The sequence below is a fragment of the Gigantopelta aegis genome, chromosome 9 (genome assembly GCF_016097555.1).
Source record: "Gigantopelta aegis isolate Gae_Host chromosome 9, Gae_host_genome, whole genome shotgun sequence".
NCBI lineage: Eukaryota > Metazoa > Mollusca > Gastropoda > Neomphalida > Peltospiridae > Gigantopelta > Gigantopelta aegis.
In genome coordinates this window covers 82,353,352-82,369,308 of record NC_054707.1, presented here as the reverse complement: position 1 = coordinate 82,369,308, position 15,957 = coordinate 82,353,352, and the positions used below count along the sequence as shown (strand labels likewise).

The 15,957-nt window shown below is 43.7% G+C and overlaps 1 protein-coding gene across 1 annotated transcript in view; it reads right to left on the bottom strand.

Moving 5' to 3' along the window:
* Window positions 1-1,425: 1,425 nt before the first annotated feature.
* The window catches only part of LOC121381175 (coiled-coil domain-containing protein 91-like), a 36,643-nt gene continuing 22,111 nt past the window's right edge, over window positions 1,426-15,957 (bottom strand). The window contains exons 12-13 of the mRNA XM_041510351.1: window positions 4,321-4,434; window positions 1,426-3,187 (exon numbers count right to left, since the gene is read on the bottom strand). Of these exons, the coding sequence (XP_041366285.1) occupies window positions 2,996-3,187; window positions 4,321-4,434 (306 nt within the window). The 3' untranslated portion in view covers window positions 1,426-2,995. The remainder of the gene's footprint in view (window positions 3,188-4,320; window positions 4,435-15,957) is intronic.

The window sequence follows — 15,957 nt, the reverse complement described above, 5'->3', positions numbered from 1 at the left end:
CCCATGTGTCCTGAACTGCTCATCTGGGGCCTAATTAAAACAAGAGGCCCATGTGTCCTGAACTGCTCATCTGGGGCCTAATTAACAAGAGGCCCATGTGGCCTGAACTGCTCATCTGGGGCCTAATTAAAACAAGAGGCCCATGTGGCCTGAACTGCTCATCTGGGGCCTAATTCACTAAACTCTAGCAACGTTGCGATGTCGCAGTGCAATGCTAAAAGACTTGCTAAGAGGATGCTTTGTTGTCTAGCAGAGCCTAAGAGACCTTTGTGAATGAGGCCCTTGGTAAATAACAACACTTGGTCACGGCCATGAGAGGATCATTTGGACCAAGTTTGGTTGGTCGGTGAACTGGAGAAGTCAAAAATGTGAAAAGTTGACTGACAATGGATGATGGATGCCACACCATCACATAAGCTAATGACTGTCTTTATTTAATAAGTTCAAGTCATAATTATTGAGGCAAACATACTTAGTCATTAAAGACTTTTTGATATTAGTAAATACAAAATTTAATTTCCCTTGTATAATTTAGTATTATACAAGACAGATTAACATTATATTTCATGAAAATACCATCAAACCTGCTTATACTTCTAACAATGACATGTATGACAACCACTGATACAAATATATTTTACGTTTATTTTAAGGCCATTTGACAATATAGACCACATTTATCAAGTATCAGATGTCCATTATGGACATGTTCTGTATACTCCTCTTCATAAACACAGACTGTTTGAATCACTGATATGATGCGACATGACAAGGCTAATGCTACATTATATGTTCGACATTTATAAAAATATCCATCGACTTACTGTGGTTCTGAAATCCTAATCATTTAATGTTATTGTGCACAGAGTATATATGTACTCCTGCATTAAGCTCCCATACACTGGCACCACTAGCCAAGCATGTTTATTTACAAGCTGTATATGTTAACATCTATAGCTAAACGTTTTAATGTATAAATTGATAAATACATTAAGATCCATGTTCAGTATTGTCTGTTTGCATGCAGTACATGGCTGTCACTTGAAAATATTTACATCCATGTAAAAACACCGGCTACTTACGTAACTGTACATAAAATATAAACAGTTAACCTAGTGACACATATATCCGTTAACATTCCATTTATCACATCCATTTACTGTCCATAAAACGCCTCCAAAAACAGATGATTTCGAACCAATGGTTTTTAATGTTGCACGTTTCGGACACTACTCGAAAATGTTCCATTAACGGAGCAAGGATTCTCATATTATGACGTATCACAGACCTTCATTTTTTAAAAACCCAGGAGTGCTAAAAATCGCACTCCTCAAAATGCTTACGAGGGGGGTGGAAATCACACTCCTCAAAATGCAGATGAGGGAAAAATAGCACCCCTCAAAATAATCAGAATTAGAGGCAAGAGACCGAGAGGAATTGCACCCATGAACATGATTAAGTTTGAGGAGTAATGATTTCTAAATTAAATATCTTAAGAGTTAATGTTTTGTGTTTTCAAAATCATGAAACAGAAAGTAGAAATGTCTGCGAGTACATCGCTATGCTATTAACGAAAACAAAACCTGCTTTACTAAATTAGTTTTTTGTTGGTGTACGCATTTACTGTGATATCAACATGTATAAACATTGTACACATAGAATTATTGGACAACACACCTAATATTTTTTTCCTGTATGTGACCAAAATGACAGTGTAAAATAAATTTCTTAATCATTACCTGCATTGTACGAAATTAAACAAAACCGACGAGATCTTAATAATAAGTGAACTCCTAGATGATTGGCTCAATTAAAGATAAACAACCAATCGTGTTTCAATTTATAAAAAGTATTCTAGGAAGTTCATTGTGAACAGAATGGAAAGGTTTGTGGCGTTGTGGATTGAATTCAATTAAAATGGTAGAGTTAAAACAAAATACAAGTGTGATTTCTTCAATTTAGGGGCGCGTTATTTCGCGCTCGTCAGATTGAGTTGACGGGGGTTTACGGGCGTGATAGCGCCCGCGCCCGTCAAAAACGAAGGTCTGGTATCATTGGGAAGACCCTGTATTAGGAAACTATAGTTTTCTAGTCTCGGTGCTGGGATAAACAATGGCTTGGGACTTGCTTTCATTTAACTGATGGAACTCACAATTTGCACAGTGTGAGGTTCTCTGACCTGAAGTCAAACATGTGATTATATCAGACCAGATTACTTAGAATACTTACATCTTTTATGTATTCCTGTAGTTTCGAAAAGTAATAAAATCAGTTTTCACCTGATCTTGTTGGTGTTAAGTTGTGAGGGAGTCTCGAGAGATCCTTGGTTTTACGGACCTGGTTTCGGATATATGTGTCATGGTTTCACGGATCTGTTTAACACATGCATTAAACAGATCTGATAAATGGATCAGTTTGCAGACGTGTGTCGCTAGGTTTACATCCATTTAACAATGTACATTCAGACACAGTACATTGTTAACAGAACATATACCTAGTAACCTTCACGGCTCAAATGTCTGTACACAGCTGTTCATAGGAAATGCATAGCTGTTCACAGAAGTTATCCACATATATTAATATATCTAACAATGTCTGTTTACCATTCACATCCATCTTTAACAATATATGTTCACTTTAGCATCCATATCTAACAATGTCGGTTCACTGTTCACATTCATCTCTAACAGCAACAATGTTCCCTTTAATATCATCTTTAACAATGTGTGTTCACTTTAATATTCAATGCCAACAATGTTCACTTTAACATCCATCTCTAGCAAAGAATGTTGAATTTCACATCTGTGTCTAGTGAAGAATGTTCACATTAACATCCTTCTCTAAGAATGTCTATTCACGTTAACATCCATATCCAAGTTGTTTCATGTCCATTCCAATTGCAGGAACATTCTTCAACTAGCATATCCACAACCATATTAAACCCTGTCTGTTCACATTAACAACCACTGGTAGGCATGTTTAGTTATCGCTGGTGTCAGGAAGCTGGTTTGTCACTGTCTGACTGGTGATGTGATTCAGCATCGTCCGACTTGTTCACAGAGGACGGAGTGTCTGCTGACGCCGATGCGCTTGCCTCAGTTTCGAGGAGAAGACTGATTTGTCTGCGAGCACTATCAAGAAACAAGTCCAGGGTGGAGAGATGTCGCTGGCGCAGCACCGAATCAGCCTGAAGAGAAAATAAGACCTGAAAACGATTGTTTGTCTAACATCTAGAGATTGTTTGTCTAACATCTAGACATTGTTTGTCTAACATCTTGTCTAAAATCTAGACAGTGTTTGCCTAACATCTAGAGATTATTTACCGGCCTCGGTGGTGCAGTGGTTAAACCATCAGACTACAGGCTGGTAGGTACAGGGTTCATAGCCCGGTACCGGCTCTAACCCAGAGCAAGTTCTTAAGGGCTCAATGGGTAGCTGTAAGGCCACTACACCCTCTTCTCTCTCACTAACCAACAAACAGCTAACTCACTGTCCTGGACAGATAGCCCAGATAGCTGAGGTGTGTGTCCAGGACAGCGTGCTTGAACCTTAATTGGATATAAGCACGGAAGTAAGTTGAAATGAAAGAGATTGTTTGTCCAACATCTAAGCACATTTTAAACCTGGGCTGTTTGGTATCTAATATAGGGTTATTTTGTCATTTAATCTAGAGAGTGGGAGGAAGCCCACTACTGTCACATACATTACTCCATACATTACTCCTGCAAAAGTCACAAGGAATATGATCCTTCCCATAGAAAGAATACATCATTGTCTTCGACACACAAGTCATGAGGCACTTAGTGGGATAGCAAAAAAACTTCAGTCAGTTGAGGACTGATCCTACAACATCTCGTTTAAGTGCTTTATCACTGACTAACATCTCATCCCCAAAACTAGATAGTCAGATACTTTTAAAACATCAGCGATACTGGTATTGTCATAAAACATAAACAACTATTTAGAGACTTTTTTTTTTTAACTGGCATAATTACTAAAAAACATTATTTGAATCCATTACAGTAAAATTTCATGAGGAAAAACATTTACAATCCCAAATTTAAATTTCATTAGTTTCGTGCTTAAGTGTGATCTAAAGAAAGCTAAAGTGAAGATTTAAAATATTAAGTCATCCACACATGCTAAGCCTTGAGGTCCTAGTTCCTCTAAGTAGACTGAACAAATGTATGTAGACTACAAATCTCTATGTGGGTAGTGAATATCTGAAGGCCCCTGGAGCTCTAATTTGGCCAATGGTCCAGGATATCACTATCAACCCCAGCTAGGGTTTTTTCATGTGTCAATTACTGCCAGTCATACCTGTCTCTGTTCCTGGACGTATGACTTCATCTCTCGCTGAGCTGCCTCTTGGGTCTCCTTAACAGCTTCCCTAGTCTGCTCCTTCGCATCCTTCAGGGACTCCTCCAGTAACTCCTGAAAAACAGCAGTTATTACAAGTAAACATAACAAAAACGGTCACCTGCATCTTTCAACTATCACCTGCATCTTCCAACTAATCCACTAGCCCTCGGTCCTGGTTAGTTAAGTTTAGGTTTAGGCTGTATTACTATCATACATATGGCACTAGCCAAAGCTTCTATGAGGACTAGCCCTCGGTCCTGGTTAGTTTGGAGAAAACTTGGGAGTGTTTTCTCTTTTATAGATACATTACCTGTCCTCAAACAAGGGCACCTCCCCCCCACGCAAGTGGTCTGGTCCGAACATCCCAACAGCCAATGGGATGGCCTAAATTCTTCTACTGCATACTGCTCTCTAGTTCCGGTCACATGACTGTAACTTCCTTCTTTTTCCCTCAGCGCATCGCACGGAGAACAGGAAGCGGGGAGGCCCGGGCGGGATGAATCTTGAGGACAGGTAATGTATCTATAAAAGAGAAAACACTCCAAGTTTTCTCCATTTCTATAGCCATTACCTGTCCTCAAACAAGGGCAGCATTCAACAGATGGTGGTGGGTGCCGAGATCCGTAGATGCTTGTGATAACTCCCCAACCGGAAAGAGGCTGACTAGTGGAAGAATAAGGCCAACCTTGGTAAGCCCTCCTCCTAGGGATGCCCGTCACAGACCAATGCAGGTGATGTTAGTAACAACAACCAGAATGGTGGCATCCGTCAGCAGTGGCAGGTACGGCTCCCAGAACAAGGACCAGGAGGCGGCTGCCACATCTCATGCTGGTTCTGACAGGTGGGAAGTCATAGCCACCAGGGATGCAGGTGTTAGGTAACCCTCACGTATTGAAGTGTTATTTGTTTCAATAACAAGCGACAACCTAATGAGGTGCATCCGTCAGAACATTGAACAGAACAAGCCCCCCGAGTGTTTTCTGTCTAGTACACCAAAGAACTGTTAGTTCAATAACGACAACAAATAACCACATGCAGTTCAGGGTAAAGGTTATCGAGACAAAAGTTCCGGCACCAGTGCGTGAACTGTGCAAAAGAACAAAAGTCTAAGCAATCCTCACCTGTCGATTCAGTGGACATCTCGGTATGCAGCCCAGAATCAGACAGACATCAACGGCGACGAGGACGGCTTGTATTCAACAGAGTCTGTGCAGCAACAACCGGACCCAGATGATGGAACCCCTCAACGTCTTCTGTGGAGACATCCCTCAGATAATAGTTGGCGAAGATGGAGTCCGTAGCCCAGAAACAGCCAGTGATGATGTGCTGAATGGATGTGTTGCAGTGCAGGGACATCGTGGCAGCCAAGGCACGGAGTTCATGCGGATTGGAAGCAGACGGAGCAGGTAAACCCTCCTTCTGATAGGCGGTCAGGATAGAAGACCGAATCCAGGTGGCCACCGTGTTCTTGGTAATATCCCTCAACCGACTCTGGTTACAGAAGAGGAAAAGTTTTTTACGATGTTGTCGAAAAGATCTGGTCCTCTCGATGTACTGGTGCAGGGCAGGTGCACAACAGGTGCAGGGCAGGTGCACAACATACAAGCGAGGCGCTTGGTCTGGTAACTGATTCTTTGCAACAAAGGTCATGAGTAACCCCAAGTTGACTGCACGCCGATCTCGGTGAAAACGTACCAAGTCTACATCAAGAGCATGGAGTTCTGAGACACGGGCAGCCGTGGCGAAACCGAGTAAAAACACTGTCTTCCGCGTCAAATCTTGCAGGGAAGAGGATTCGATAGGCTCATAAGGTGCGGTCGATAACGCTCGTAACACCAGATTCAGGTCCCATCTTGGTGGCCGAAACCAGTGTACTTGATCTTCAAGGCGAAACCCTTTGATCATCTTATGGATCTCAGGAATACCCGATAACTTCGTTCCAGTAGTGACATCACGAACAGTAGCGATGATGACCGAAACGTACCCAGCGATGGTAGACCCCTTCAATCGTAAAGTGGTCCGCAGATACAGCAAAAAATCAGCAAGACGAGGTATCTGAATCGTCTGAGGTTTGAGTTTTTTTCCCGACACACCATCGGTGAAAGCAAAGCCATCTGACGTTGTAAGCCGCAGTAGTAGATGATCTGTGCGCTTTCAAAATGGCCGCCGTAGACTGTGAAGAAAAACCTTTCTTCCTCAAACTCTTGGAGATAAAGTCCACGCGTGCAGTTGGAACAACTGCGGACGTGGATGGTATAGTCTTGACGTGGGATGCAGCAACAGATGATCCCAGTCTGGCAGCGGTAAAGGATGTGGATCGGCAAGACGTATTAGATCTGGATACCACATCCTGGATGGCCACATCGGAGCAATGAGTAACAGGCGACAATGGTACAGCTGAAACCTCTGCAGCACCCTTGGAAGGAGGATTGGTGGAGGAAAAGCGTATGCGTCCATCTGTTCCCAGCTGATGGCCAATGCGTCGAGATCCAGAGCTTCAGGATCCGGCACCGGAGACACGTAAACCCTCAGCTGATGGTTGAATCGTGTGGCGAAAAGATCGATGTTTGGTGTCCAAAGTCTGTTGCACACCCATCGAAACGCTTCCGGATGGAGCATCCATTCCGTCGGCTGTGGAGACGACGGCCGGGACTATGTGTCGGCTAGTACATTGGAAACCCCTGGAATATGACGAGCCCGAAGTTGCAATGGAATTTCGTCGACCAGCTTGTAGAGACGATAAGTCAACTGCAGCAGACTGCTGGAGTGAGTTCCGCCCTGACGACTGATGTAAGCCGCCGCGGTAGTACTGTCTGTGGCCACCATGAGAGAGGCTTCTGTCAACATCTGTCGCCAATGAAGGATAGCGTAGTAGACTGCCAACAACTCTAGCAGGTTGATGTGGAGTCCGAGTTCGCCGGGAGACCACAGCCCTGAAGTAGTCTGGTTGCTTAGATGGGCTCCCCAACCTTCCAGTGACGCGTCGACGAACAGGTGATGAGTGGCTATGAAGGCCCGCATAGAGACACCTAAGACGTTCGATCGGAGCTGCCACCACTGCAGGCTGGAGCGTAGATCGTCCGGGAGTGAGATGATCAAGTCTGGATTGTTGAAACGAACAAACGGGTTGAGAAACATCTGCAAGCGCCGCAACTGGAGACGACCTCTGAGTGTCAAATCCTGGGCGGAAGTGAGGAGACCCAGGAGACTCTGCCAACCGCGGAAGGTCATTGGAGCGGTGAGGGCTATGGCAATCATGGTCTGGATCTTCTCCCAACGGTCTAAAGGAACTTGAACGAGGCCCAGGTCGGGTCGAAGCCAAGCGCCTATGAACTGTAGAGACTGCGTGGGAGCCAGTTGAGATTTCTCGATGTTGATAATCCAACCCAGATGCTTGAGAAAGTCCATGATGAAGGCAACATGTGCAGTCAGCCCTGTCTTGCTGTGACACTTCATCAGGCAATCGCCGAGGTACGGGTAAAAGGATATATCTCTGCGATGCAGGAAGCGGGACATCGGAGTCATGATTCTGGTGAACAGCCATGACGCTATGGATATCCCAAAGGGCAGGACTGTCCATTCGTAATGCCGACCCTGTAGCACGAACCGCAGGTAGTGATGAAAATCGGCATGCATCGGAACGTGCAGGTAGGCGTCCTTGAGATCTAGCGAGGCAAGCCAGTCCCCCGGTCTGATCACAGCTATGATATCTCGCAACGTTAACATCTTGAAGGTCGGAGGAGGAGACAGGTAGTGGTCGTTTAAAAACGCCAAGTTGTGGATCATTCGCAGCTCCAGAGAATCTTTCTTCGGTACGAGAAAGATGTCCGAGTAAAAGCCGGGTGTTAAGTGTGCTTCCGAAATGCTGCGAACGGCTCCCTTCTCCACCAGTTTGTTGACGGACTCCTGTAGAACCTTGACTTGCGCGACGGACTGCCGCGGTTCTCGAGGTGAAGTGGTCAATGGAGGGATGGCAGACAATTGCAGACGATACCCTGTCTTCAAGATCGACGTAATAAACGGATCTTGGCAAAGTGTCTGCCAGTTTCGCCAATAACGGCGAAGTCGACTTCCGACCATGGATCTTCCGACCGGTGTGTTGAACACCGGAAGCGTCAAAACCGAATCGTTGTTCTGGTTCAAAATCAGGGGCGGGCGTAGGTTGAAGCAATCTGAGCAGTCCACGATCTGTTGGCTGGCGTCAACGTCGACCAGGCTTCCCCTGGGTCCGAGCTGGAGGACCGGATGGTCGTCTGTCCGGAAACCGTCGAGAAGGTTTACCTCGAAAGGAACCTCTCCAGCGCTTAGATGGTGGTTGTGGAGTGAATGTAGACTTTCGCTTCGTGGATTCCAACGTCGAAATAAGTTGCAACGCTTTGACAGTTGCTGTCGACTGTTGGTCCTTATCATTGGCCTTCACCACATCAGAAACCTTGCCTGCAAACAGCTTCGTTGCGGACCACGGTTGAGCTAACAGCTCCTTCTTATGCTGGAAATCCAAAGTGGATTTTTTCAGATAAGCCTGGCGACGGTATTGCATCAACATCGAAGACATCGAAGTCACCGAAGATGTCAGGAAAGCTAGCATCTGTGCCGATTGCTGAAACAGCGCGTAGCACCGTGCATCTTTTGCCTGGGTGGCCATCGCAGCAAGGAAAACGTCCAAGTAAGATAACACAAACAAGCAACGTCTCTGGGCAGTATCCATGGCTTGTACTTGTTTGTCTGTCAAATCCACATAGTCTGGAAGAATTTCAAATAACCTGGAATTTTGGTGTGCAAAGCATTTTATTGCATTTTTTAAGTCTGTTTATAGTGCTGATTGCAAATCCAGTTGATGCCACTCTGTAACGTTTGGGCAATTTGAGTTATTGAGCCTCAAAATTACGGCCATCTTGGATTTACGTAGAATTTGTAACTTAACGCTCGGTTATTGGAATTTAACAAACTTTTTTTTTAAATACCTTGTTTTTCACTGAATAAGAGACTGGTTAACATTTAATGACTGTAAAGTAATTATGTATCCTAGATTTTGGTCATATCCATATTGGATTTTATTTTTATATCTAACTTAGTCTTCCATTACAGGTACTGATTACGCATTTTAAAAACCACAAGAAGCTGGTTCATTATTTAATGTATTACCATGTATATACTATGGAGCCATTCAAACTTTATGTAGGCAATACAAATACACAATTATCAATGTAAAATATGTATGGAGTATGCACTGGCTTTTTCCAATCGGCAACCTAAGTCATTCAAAGTCATTCAGTCATCCGATAATATTCAACAATTACTATAGGATGTTTTCCTAACCAACTACCTCTGGCAAGCTGCTGTTGGCATCACATATCAGGCACATTCAAGTTCGCACATACAAATTCTCGATCTCAGTTTCACAGAGTAGCATCATTCTCATCTTCATCCTCATTGCATTCTTCATCATTATCAGATAAAGATATTGTATCCTGAGTATGTTGACTGCAGTATACATCAAACTTCCCTCGACAGTTACAGAGCATGGTGCATGCCAGTTTTGCTGCGAAACAGCTGCATCTATTTGTAGCACATGGTGGTCTGATCGACAAGAACACTTTATTAGTTGCAGGATTTCTGGTGGAGCAGCTGATGCATTATTTGGAATTCCAACTGGGATCAATGTTTTGGCTTTTGCATCACGTGTCCATCCAAAATGTATTGGATCCAGTGATGGTGGATCCGGAAGAGGTGCTGCGTACCATTGTATTGCCTGGAAGTGAGCACGCTTAGGATTTTCCTGAAATGCCTCGGTTGTCGGTGGAAGGGATGATAACTGTGGTGCTGATTTACGTGCCTTTGCCGTTTTGAATGACCATGCTGTTATTCTCGCCTGTGTCATATTGTTACTTGGGTGCCCATAGCAGCTACTAATGAGGAAAGTAGCTTCTTGTACAACCTCTTGTATATCTGCATTGATCAGTCCCACTTTGTTCAAAGTAACTCCTGATTTCAACTTCTTGAGAACTGTTGCTTTTCCAATACCATGACACTGAGCAACAGTATCGCACCCAGATATTGCATGTGCAGCTAGTATATGTGGTACAATGTCGATGTGTTTTTCTACAGTTTGTCCAATGTCTATTAGCTTTCTTTCACCACTGGTAGCTTCCATCGTTATCGTGGCTGACAAATGCAAATTTCCAGTAGAAATACACTAGCAGAACAAACACATCAGGTGTCATCGCATATGACACGTACACTTTTATTCCCACAATGCATTAACAGCATGAATAAGTTGTTGCACGATGATTATATCAGCTTCTTCCTGAGTGGTTTTCAAGTCAGTTCTCTGTGTGTCAATGTTCTGCAACACTTGTGTTGGAACATCTAAACTGCCAGTTACAACAAGCATGTTTGACATGTCCTTTGATTTGACACATTCAGTGATATTTGTACATATGATGTCAATTAATTGTGTCTTGTTTTGAATGTTTGTCAGAACAACAGACTTGGATGGTAAAGGAGTTTGTCTGGTCAGCTTATGGGCCCTTCCTGCTGCTTTGCCACGTTCAGCTCGTGTAGTGGACTTTATACTATATGCATAGTATCGATCAAATACTAAATACACTCGACTGCATTTGAGCTTCCACAACACATACTCTGTAACATTCGACACAACGTCAGAAACAGTTCCTTTTGAAGGCCAATGGACAATCCATAATATCGCAGAGCCATCTATTATCACTGCTTCTGGTACAGCATACAAACGTGCAGATACTTCAATGCTTGTTTTATTCTTCAATACAGCTTTGTTCTTTGCAATACGCATGTCACCTGAATCCAGAAACATTGCAGTCGGAATTGGTGCCAATTCATATTTCAGCACATCGTCCATTGTGAGTGAATCACGAGAGAGTTGCAACGCTATCACACATGAGTAAATCAATGCTGTATCAACCACATCAACTTCTCCAACTGTGATAGATTTTGTTACTGATTCCATTGTTACCACTTTCTTACTTAGCGGTGCATAGAATCCATCAGGTAAGTTTGATTTGAACGTCTGTAACTGCATACAGCCTATCTCATGAGCTCTATCCACATTGACTGCATTGGTTGCCACTTTCCCGGTAGCAGTGTTCACCAATTCCTCTGGATGTTCTTCTGGAATAAGTGGCGAGATACATGTACTGAGCATATCACGAATCTTCTTTCTGTCTTCGTTATCCAATTTAATTCTGGATATACTCTCTTCTTTATGAGATGTTACATGACTGGACTTGTAGTTTTCATCCAGTTCCACCAGGTCTTTCTGCAGCTGACTTCTGATGTGTAGACCGAGTGTCCAGCGCTGCAAGGCTTTCTGGTTAAGTGTAATACCTATTACTCTACCTGGACCATGGCCATATCTCATCATAGTTGTTTCATTCATCATGTCGCTCCAAATGGCATTCCATAGGCCTGGCGTATGTCGTATAAAATGTTCCTTGTCCATGAAATGTTTAAGGAGATCTTTAGGCATCTTTGCCATCTTCATGGAATAGATCGTGCCATATCGGAAGTAGTTCCAGTGGGCAGCAGCTCCAAAGTATGGAAGCATACGATCAGTAGCTAGTAAGTGAAGTGGCCACTCACCTTCTCGTTCTGCGCGGACATACAGCATCATGATCAGTACTGGTTTAATCAAGGAATCAAGCCAGAGACGAGTAGTACGACTTTGAATTGCTCTCTGCTCGAGGATCAACATCAGCGATTCGAAACTCTGCACATCTTCATGCATAAATACTGTACGTAGAACTTTTACAACCACCATGCGCGTATGTTCTGGGGAACTACATGTCTAGCATGGGTAAGTATGTCACTTTAGTTGCTGGTTGTAGTGTCCATCCAGCTTCTCGAACTTCTTTCACATTGAAACCATTGTACTCGGGTGTCTTATCATCACTGATTATTGATTTCAAAAACATGAAGTCAATATGCTGAGCCCTTTGTAATGAAACAACTTGATGGGCCAGCACTTTAAGAGCTGTCACTGCATGTTTAGCTTCACTACTTGGCATTGGTAATGACATGTGTCCACATCTTGAACATTTATGTCCTTCAAGTCTACTTTTCGCAACCTGTTTATGAATTTGTTTGCTTCTTTGTATTCACTGGCTGATCCATTTTCCTGGGTTATGATCACAGCCATATTGTGTGTTTGTTTAATACCATTAGGAAATGCGATATTGGCATCAAAGTTGTCACCAACAGCTTGCACAAGCTTCCCTCCAGACACTAGGCATTTTTGTTTCCCAGTTTTAACAGCATCAGCAGAAGCAGAGGCAGTAAACTGTTGGAACTCATCGTATGTAGTTGCAATGCCAAAACGATGCAGTTCTGTGATTAACTTCTTACTCTGCAGTAAGTTTGTAATTGCAAGTTGAAGTTGCGTTGGTGACTTGCTAATGTGGCTCGTTATTACAGAAGCCACAAAGGCTGATGGCAAATCGGGAACTTTTGATTCTTCAAGGAGTTGGAGTAGAGTTGAACTGACACCAGTGTTAATGTTATCTTTGTTAAGTCTCACATTGTACACAGATTTATCTGGTTTTGCAGTTTCTTTCACAATATCAGTAGCAATTTTCTTAAGGTAATTACTGTCATCATTTGCGGCTACAATATTTATGGCACATGTTTTTCTGAAAACGAGCAAACTAGCAACACCAGGTGATGACAATACAATTAATGGATCACCAAAATGGTCACAAACTAAACTAATCAGAGTTTTACGACAAAGACTACTACCACCATACTCCTGATACATATCTAGCAATTCTACACTATTCCATATGTGCTGTTCATCAAGCAACATACTGTTGATGACTCCTTTAAATGCTGCATCCACTTCCCCACCAGGATTTGCTGTGGTTAAAAGATCAATGTACTTTGAGTGCATGAATAGTGCTTTGCAGTCATGGTGGTACCGCGCATCTGCTGCATGAAGATCAGCGATTGCCGCAGATATTCTAATGCGCACTTGGTTGGACCACTCATCATTTCGGATGTCACACACAGAAAGGATGACATCCTTAAATGTTTTCTGGTTGGGACGATCCACAGTCCTCACAACTGAGTATCTTCTCCATCTATCTGCATGCTTAGGGTCACGTTCTGCACAACACTCGACACAAAATAAGCAGTCTGTGATGAAAGAGAATATTTTCTTTTCCGAACGACGTGTACGTTTCTGTGCTGGTTCACCTACTGCTGCTTCTTTAAGTTTCTTCTTTTTAAATCGTTCAATATGTGTCATTGATGTGTATGTAGACACACATGATCTGTGACAATGTATTGTTAAGTGTGATCTGCTGTCAACTGTTCGTGTAAACGTTTGTGTAGATCATCTCCACGTATCTGACTTGCAGCGATTATGGACTTTACACGAGTTGGACCTACAGTACTGACATCTTCTTCTCGACTGCAATTAAATATACAATGTTCAGCCTCTTGTGTACTCATTACTTCATCAGAGGGTGGTACTCATGGCATCCTATTGGAAATTATATCTGTAAAGGAAACAAACATGCCACATCTGTTAAATGCTCACCGTTTGACATCAAACAAATATTACTTAATATGGCTTCCAGAATCCATGATGGTGAATTATTTTACAGTTACTAAACATGAACCAGTACCTTAGTCAGTGAAACAAGTTGCTATTTAAAAAAAAATCCATCAAAATCCGTTAACTGAACGTGAAGTTACACATTATATGTAAATCCAAGATGGCCGCCGCTTTGAAGCTTAATAACTCAAATTGCCCAAAGGTTACAAAGTGGCATCAATTGGATTTGAAATCTATACTATAAATAGTCTCCATAAATGCAATAAAATGCTTTGCACACCAAAATTCCAGGTAGCATGTAAAAATAGCAAACTTCCCCCGGACTAACAGTTGACGACTTCCCAAGACGGTGAACATCTTCATCCAAAGACAGAGCTCCATCTGTAAAGGGCATGTCAAACACCGGATACATACGGTGATTCCAAGACGGGAAGGCGACGAAGGACGCTGTGTCTTTAAAGGTGCGGTCTAAATCTGTCGCCACCTCGGATACGAGTGTACCGGCTGCCAAGGAACGGATCACCACATCTTCCGGAGGGACATCAGTCGCTATCATCGGTGTCGGTCCCTTCTTGGACGGCGTTGGTGGATGTGGCAAGGACGGCAACATGTCATAGACGACCGCCAAGCAATCCCTCATAGTCATATGGTCAGGAGAGTCAGGCTCATCAAGGATGGAAACCGCTGTAGGCGCTGCATCTCCAAAGTCTCGAAGCACTCGAGCACAGGCTAATCGATCCGCCGAAACAGAAGCCACTGGTGAACCGGACTGTGGACGGTCCTGTCGAGAACCCTCGGAAGCCTCAATAGAAGGTCTGCGCTGCCGATCCACGGAACCCGTAGGGAGCCGTGCAGGTCGTGGGGAACAGCTACGGTCCCGGCTCCGGTCCCGGCTCCGCTGCGCCGAAGATGACTTCCCCGCTGAAGATCGGTGATCCTTGGAAGCCGTGGAACGTCTAACTGATTGAGTCCGCTTGTCAGATGGCTGCGTAGGAACCGCAGGCTTGTCATCTGAAGTCCTGCATCCTGGAGCCGCACCCCCCAAAGAGGGGACTGGAACCGGACCTGACCCCAAACCCGCCGGTTCTGGTAAGGTCGCCATCGACACCATAGTCTCTTTCAGCATAGTGGGTAGCATCGAACGTAATACTTCTGCTACGGAGTCCGCAATTGACGGCAAATACAAATACAAAACCAAAGGTCTTATAAAAAAAGTTGACTCCAAACAGAGCCAAGCAAAAGGACGTCCAGACCCTTTAGCGAAGAGAAAAAGAAGGAAGTTACAGTCATGTGTCCGGAACTAGAGAGCAGTATGCAGTAGAAGAATTTAGGCCATCCCATTGGCTGTTGGGATGTTCGGACCAGACCACTTGCGTGGGGGGGAGGTGCCCTTGTTTGAGGACAGGTAATGGCTATAGAAAAAGTTTAGGTTTAGGCTGTATTACTATCATACATATGGCACTAGCCAAAGCTTCTATGAGGACTAGCCCTCGGTCCTGGTTAGTTAAGTTTAGGTTTAGGCTGTATTACTATCATATACTCTTCAAAAAAAGAAACGCAAAAGGGTACAAATGGGTTATAACTCCGATTTTATGTTTCCTACCGGTTCATGCTTTGTGAATATAAGGTCATTGCATGTCCCAAACACATTCCCACGGTTACATTCGATAAAACGCAGCTACTGTAAAATAAAGTTTCAAAATGTGAATATTCGCAAAAACGCAGCCACGTGCAAACCATGTCACCACTGCACGTGCGTTGTCTGCACGTGCAACATGAACACCGACAGTATAAAAGTGCAGGGTGTTCGCTTGCCTGGCCTCTGTATCTGGCCGACAGTTGACAATCCAGGACATGCCACGTCTCAGTGAACCGCAGAGAAACAATGCCATCGGCCGACTAGACGCAGGCGAATCCAGAACGGCCGTTGCCAGGGCATTCCATGTGTCCCCAAGCACCATCTCCAGACTGTGGGACCGTTACCAGCAACATGGATCAACACGTGA